We start from the raw sequence: 7274 nt of genomic DNA, 5'->3' as shown, positions 1-7274 counted from the left end.
AGGAGGGAGCGTTGGAGGAACCGGATGAAGACCAGTTTGATCGCGATGATGCTCATCGTGATGACCACAGCTCTCTTCTATGTGATGGTAGTTTAGATGATCGATATCGACTTGTAATGTGAAGGCAAACTCGATACTCGCGGTCTTGAGACTTGTAATGTTTTATCTTTGTCCGGTCTTTTGAATCCGGAGACTAATATGATGAATTGTATTCGGAGACTAATCTTCTATTGTATTTGATGAATCTGATGTTGCTGTGTGCTGCTGTCTATATTCTATGCAATAATATATTTTGTAACCTGTGCAAAAATCAGAAAAGCAAAAAAAATAAAACCTAATATTCATACTAATGGCGCACCACACAAGACACTAATGGCGCACTGTGATCATCACACTAATGGCGCATTAGCTGCTGGTGCGCCATTAGAATGCCAAAGCACATTTGTACATATGGCCCCTGGGAGGCATTCTAATGGCGCACTGCAGGCTATACTAATGGCGCACTACGCGGTGCGCCATTAGAATACCAGATACTAATGGCGCACCAGTAGTGCGCCATTAAAATTTAATTCTAATGGCGTGATGCCAGTGGCGCACCAGTAGTGCGCCATTAGAAGGCAAATTCGGTGCGCCACTAGCATGCCTTTTCCTAGTAGTGAGATCAGTGAAACCCTCCTCTGATATCCCTGGCATGCATGTTCTTTTATTCCCTCCCTTCAGTTTCACATGCATAGGGCGCACCTGGGTCGCTCATGTGCACCACCTCTGTATGATCAACCAATGATAGTCTCTGTTATGGTGCAGCTTTTGAATTCTGATCATGTTTAGTTTCCTTCCTTCAAACTGATGCAATGTGCTATACTGTCTTATTTTTCAGGTATACACCGAAGAGTGAAGAAAACCCTCCTTCAGTTTGTTTTAGTGCTCGAATCATCTACCAACCAGGCATTTGGTGAGAATTTGTCCTATGCGATAAGGTTGACAAGACTGTTGATAAACATAGATTATACCGACAAATTAGTATTCCTATTCGTATCAGCATTCCCTCGCTTTATAAAAATCATTTACTATTAGTTATATACAAATAATTTATATAGTGCATTTACACAGGAATCAAACAAGCATAGGAGCCAGAAAATAAGAATGTCATAGTACTTCATTTGGAGGTAGATCCTAGCATCGCATGATTTATTTTTAATTTCTTTTATGATTGATGAAGAACATCGGTTTGTTTCATATTCACAGAAGACACACATGCTGGTTAGCAATTCAGGCTTAGTTTGCAATGTGGCCAGTGATTACTTTGGAACAGTTCACTGTCCTTGATCTAATTTTTTCATTGTTTTACTTTGATAGAAAATTCTGTGTTATCAATCATCTTATGCCTTTCCACTCGGCCTGACAATGGCAGCGAAGGTATTCCGGAAGAAATACGATAGTGGCCAACTACTACCTAGAGTCCTTTTCACTGCAAAAGCGAGTACTCCCATTCTTTGAGAAATTAGCTGAAATATGATAATGCGCCGATATTTAATTGAAATTAGCTTCTATGTACAAACATAACATTTGTACCTTAAATAGTGCTAAAGGTTATATATTATGCTAAAATACAGTCTCTTTGGCACAAATTTCTTTAATCTTCGCTGACATTTCATCGTTCCAGGCAAGATCATTCAATCAGATAAACATCAATGCAACCAGTTCCTCCAAATTCAGTCTCAAGCTCCATCTTCCTCCAAGAAGCACTTCACTTCATGCCAAGAAATCCACGCCCAGCCTCGTACGGTGCACTCCGACGAGCACCAGCACCGTGTTCAAGGACAAGGATCCCTTCAGCCTCGAGCGATACACGTCCAAGGCAATGACCGTGAATGAAGCGCTCGACCTCGCTCTGCCGCTTGGGCACCCCGAGCGCCTCTTCGAGTCCATGGGCTACTCTCTCTTCGCGGGTGGCAAGCGGGTGCGCCCCATGCTTGCGCTCGCCGCGTGCGAGCTAGTGGGCGGTGATGAGGCCGCTGCCCTGCCTGTGGCCTGCGCCGTCGAGATGGTCCATACCATGTCGCTCATCCACGACGACCTCCCTTGCATGGACGATGACCACCTCCGGCGCGGCCGCCCCACAAACCACGTTGCCTTTGGTGTCAGCACCGCGTTGCTCGCGGGGGATGCGCTCCTGGCGTGTGCGTTCGAGCACGTCGCCCGGGGATGCACGGAGCACGGCGTGCCGGCCGACCGCGCACTCCGCGCTGTGGCAGAGCTCGCCAGCGCCGTGGGCACGGACGGACTCATGACGGGGCAGGTTGTGGACCTTGCCAGCGAGGGTGCAGACGTCGACCTGGCCACGCTAGAGTACATCCATGTGCACAAGACGGCACGACTCCTAGAGGCCGCGGCGGTGTGCGGCGCCATCGTCTCCGGAGGAGCCGATGAAGAGATTGAGGGCATCCGGCGGTACGCGCGTTACGTCGGCCTGCTATTCCAGGTAGTGGACGACGTGCTGGACGTGACGCGCACGTCCGGGCAGCTAGGGAAGACGGCAGGGAAGGATATTGCGACCGACAAGGCAACGTACCCGAAGCTGATGGGCGTGGACGGGGCGCTCACGTACGCGGCAGAGCTTGTGGCGAGCGCCGAGGCAGAGCTAGACCGCTTTGACGGTACTTGTAAAGAGCCTCTGCGTCACCTCGCGCACTTCATTGTGTACCGGCAGCACTGATTGATCAGTGCAATCGGGCAATTAAAAGGTATGACAATAGTTCATTAGTCTCACCAGATTTTTCTGTTCGATTTGGATTCCATGGGATTGATATGCAATTTCCTCCTCTTGCTGAGCAGATTGACGGTGCTTGAGGAGGTCAGTGATAGTGACGTCTGATGGAGCCGCTTCACCCAGTCAGCGCGCTGCTTGCGGGGATGCAGCAGCATCAGCTCCCGGCCTATAGCTTCGACCGGCAGATCTATATGTGCGGGATGCGGCGGTGGCAGCTGAAAGGGAGGGCTCACCACAAGCTTCCGAACAGTCCATAGGCAAGATGGACCCTAGAGCTCCTGGATGGACACGCAGGTACGAAAGTATTCAGTAATCCAATTCCAAAATTAGTGGCACAAACCTGAAGATGAGTTTCTATGTGTGTCCTTGATCTTCAGCCAAAAAGAACATGTGCAAAATCTGTAAGAACAGATAGGAAAAAGTTGTTGAAGAGTGCAAGATGTACAAAACCTAGAAATAAAAAATGGATAATAATACTCTGCAAGTGTAGATCGTGCAACCTGCATATGTGCAGGTTCCAGTTTATAGGGATTGTCAACCAAGACGAAAATTATAATAATCTTTATAACTGAATTTTGAAATGTATTTTGAGAATTTACAGCCCATAGAATTGGAAAGTTTTCAGTATGTAGTATCTTGAGAATTTACAGCCCATGTATGCAGACCCATTGAGTACGGCGGTCTCGGGGTCCGCGACCTTGAACGCGCTGGGTTGGCACTGCGTATACGATGGATGTGGCTTGCCCGCGTGGACCCTGACCGCGCCTGGCAAGGACTCGACATGCAATTCACTAATGAGGAGCGAGCAATGTTCTCTGCATCAACCACCATGAGCATCGGCAATGGTTTGACGGCACTATTCTGGGAGGATCGCTGGATCAATGGGCAGTCTGTCCTTGACATCGCCCCATTACTCCACCAATGCATCCCCAAGCAGCGAAGAAAAGCACGGACGGTCGCCGATGGGCTAGCCAACAACACTTGGGCGCGCGATATCCAGGGGACACTGGGGCTGCATGAGATAGGCCAATACCTGCTCCTCTGGCATGCTGTGAGCCACACCACCCTTCATAACGAGCCGGATCGCTTACTCTGGAGGTGGACAGCCAATGGCCGCTACTCGGCGCAATCATGCTATGCAGCAAGTTTCCAGGGATCTACACGATGCCCCTCATGGCAGCTGGTATGGAAAACCTGGGCACCACCAAGGGTGAAGTTCTTTCACTGGTTGGCTGCCCAAGATCGCTGCTGGACGGCCGAAAGACTCGCCAGGCGGGGGCTGGATCATCACCCCAGGTGTCTCCATTGCGACCAGACAGTTGAAACGTTACAACACCTGCTCCTGGCCTGCCCTTTTGCACGTCAGGCATGGCACACCATTCTCAACTGGCTCCAATTGTCGGCCCAGCCGCCTGATCAAGAGCCCAGCGTCTTGGAGTGGTGGCGGCACGCAAGGGAGGGAACACCACCGGCGCAGCGCAAAGCCCTCAAGTCCATCACTTTGCTCGTCCCATGGATGATATGGAAGCACCGGAATGCATGCGTCTTCGACAATGCCACACCATCTATCGCAATACTAGTGGATAGAATCAAATAGGAGGCCCGATGTTGGGCAAAGGCAGGCGCCCAGGGGCTTCGGGTTGTCCTGCCCACAACCTGGGATGTACACTGACCAGTCACAAAAACTTGTAACGACACACCTCCTAGGAGGCCTTCCATCTTTTCAATGAAATGAAACGCAAAGGCTTTTTGCGTTTTCTCGAAAAAAAAAGTATGTAGTATCTATATGCTCAGATTGAGTTGTATGCACGTATAAATTGAAAATGCAGTATGATCTCTCTCCCCCAGAAACAAAATCAAGGTTAAATTAACTTGAGCATAGTCTTGTGTTTGGAGTTGCAAAAGCTGCCTTAGTTACCGATATTTGACGCCGGACGCATGCATTTTTCCACTGTAAAGCAGAAAACAAGTGCACATGAATAGCTATCCTTCAGAATATAGGTGCAGAGTTTTAATATAGCTTTTTTTAGAATAACTATTAATGTAGCTTTGACTAACACCGGAATAAAAATAGAGCCTGCAATAGGAGAACTCAAGCTCTTGTACAAATGGAAGGCGACCAACAACATGGATAACCAAGATTTCTCACAAACAACTGCAGCTATCCATAAAACAACGGAGGTGGTAATGAAACTTGGAGTTGGTGGATAGGGCATAAAGAAGTGAGAGTCATCCTCCTTGCCTTACGATGGGCTGCTGTGCTATCCTTATAATATTTTATATAAGCTATTTATAACACATCCTTGCAAACTGAAATTCTACTTGTATTTTTCCTCTTCGGAAAAAAATTCCGTGCGTACGGGCTGTAAATCTCCCCCCGTGCATACCCTGCATTAGATGACGCCACGTGGTCCACCTCGCCATCCGACGATTCACTGCTCAGATGCTCGGTTCGTTGTTTCTCGGCTCGGCAGCCCTTGCGTTCGGCTCCAAAACTTGCCATGTACGTACGATTCCGGCTCCCGTCAGCTACGCATGGATTGATTCCTAACATATGCATGAAGATTGCTAGCTTCTGCTTCCTCGATGCAGCCAGGGAAGTGGCCATTCGATCCTGAATTTCTCATGGCCGAGCAACCAGAATATTGTCATCTACGCGACGGGACTAACGGCCAGTTCGCCGGCTCAACGCTTACTGCAGCGGACGGAACGGTAAACATCTCGGCCGGGCGTCCGAAACGCGTCCTCTCCATCTCCATCCCATGATCAGTTCGGGCCGGAGCGACAGCCGCGGCCGACACGGGCCATTCTGCCGCAATCTGAAGCAGCACTACCGGGGAGAAGGTTGGGAGTGGCCATGGCGGAATCTGACAACGTCGCCTCCAAGGAAGACAAAGGTTTCTACAAGGAATTCAGTGCTATTGAACATACTGTGCGCAGAAGGTTGAGTAGCCTCCCTGTTGCAAAGGTTTTCATGAGCTATATATTTTTCCCTGCAAAAATCGTCAACTATAAAGTTGTAGCTATTCAAAGGCAAAACTGTTGTAAAGTATCAAATTTTTGGGATTTGCTGATTCATTTGCAATATAAGTATTTTCCAAATTGCCTGTGCTCAAAAAGTTCTCAGATTTCGTAATAAAAAATTAGCCTGACTTCATATGAAGTTTAGGCCTACACAAAAAGAGGTAGCATCTTTGCTACTGTTGAATAGCAAATCAGAGAAACCAGAGAAACAATAAAATAGTTAACCGCAGATTTATGGCGACATCAGATAACACATGCAGATTTTTGGCAAGAAGTCAGATAGATATTCCAAATTCCATTGTTTACATGAATTGGTCCTCACAATCTCAGGGTACTCATTATACAAGCAGGAAGCTACATCAGTTTGGTTCATTTTGCCAAAACATGAGCTCCTTCAGTACAAGACATATTTATATGACGATAGCTACAGAAAAATTTCACGGTTTTACATATGATATCATCAGTAGTGATGCTAGCTAGTATGGGATCGGTCTTGCTCTGTGCTCTTCATCTTGTTGATCAGCGACAAGCAATCTGATGCTATTTCCATTTACCCTTCTGGCTGCTTGTATAGATCCCAAGTGAACTTGGATTATCAAACCATAGCCCACACCCCGTGAATTAGACAAAACCATTATCGAACAAGAAGCAATCAGAAAAGATTGCATCATCTCCGGTTTCCTGTCAGTCTCCTTTTCTCCAATGCTGAATTGGTTCCCAATTTTTCTGCAAAAAATGAATTAGTAAGTTTGTTCGGTTAAGACAGTGAAGTATACAGATGTGCTATCCATGACATCGCAGCTTCACAAGTGACAAACGTGAAAGAAACTTTGTCCAGGGTGAGACAATATTAATCTTTGCGTTGCCACACATCATCAAGGTGGTTCTGCTCACACCAACGATTCCAGACAGCTACGTACTAAACAGTGATTAATTAAATGTTATTGCTGACCACTTCCGCTAGAACGAAATAGATTGACATTTTTTTTCGCGGGGTGAAATAGATTGACATTAGAAACAAAAATCAATCAACATGAGACAAGGGGAGCAGCGGCGAGCAGAAGAGAAAGGGAATCGGAGACGTACCTGCGTCGTCTGGCTGCCGGCCGCACTCCCTCTATCAAGTGTAGGACGAGGGCGGGCGGGGGACGAAGCAGACGATGGTGGAAGCAAATGATCAGCCGGTGGCGTACGACGGAGACGACTGGGGTGGCGGCGGCGACTACGCCAAGGGATGCAGCGGCGGCGCCTGAATCTGACTCTAGTGCAGATGGGGTAAGGGATTGTGTGCCCAGTCCAGCCGAGCCGAAGTTTGAGAGGTTGCGGGCTTGTTTTGCAGGAGCCGAGAAGGGGTGCTCGAGCCGAGGAAGCCTGCGCACGGGAGCGGATCGTCGGATGGCGAGGTGGACCACGTGGCGTCATCTCACACAAGGTACGCAGGGAGAGCAGTTTACAGCCGGTATGCATAGAATTTTTTTCC

General features: G+C 48.0%; 2 protein-coding genes across 2 annotated transcripts in view; one reads left to right on the top strand and one right to left on the bottom strand.

Moving 5' to 3' along the window:
* The first annotated feature begins 1846 nt into the window (after positions 1–1846).
* Positions 1847–2716, top strand: LOC123133750 (geranylgeranyl pyrophosphate synthase, chloroplastic-like). Its single transcript, XM_044553161.1, has one exon. It carries the CDS (start codon positions 1862–1864, stop codon positions 2714–2716), a length of 855 nt encoding a protein of 284 aa, XP_044409096.1. The 5' UTR covers positions 1847–1861.
* Positions 2717–6105: 3389 nt separating this feature from the next.
* LOC123138955 (uncharacterized) overlaps positions 6106–7274 on the bottom strand; it is a 5736-nt gene continuing 4567 nt past the window's right edge. The window contains exons 2-3 of the mRNA XM_044558799.1: positions 6881–7165; positions 6106–6520 (exon numbers count right to left, since the gene is read on the bottom strand). Coding sequence (XP_044414734.1) covers positions 6271–6520; positions 6881–7165 — 535 coding nt within the window. The 3' untranslated portion in view covers positions 6106–6270. The remainder of the gene's footprint in view (positions 6521–6880; positions 7166–7274) is intronic.

The sequence above is a fragment of the Triticum aestivum genome, chromosome 6B (assembly GCF_018294505.1).
Source record: "Triticum aestivum cultivar Chinese Spring chromosome 6B, IWGSC CS RefSeq v2.1, whole genome shotgun sequence".
Classification (NCBI taxonomy): domain Eukaryota; kingdom Viridiplantae; phylum Streptophyta; class Magnoliopsida; order Poales; family Poaceae; genus Triticum; species Triticum aestivum.
Note: the sequence above shows the minus strand (reverse complement) of the source record. Positions and strands in the feature narration are given on the sequence as shown.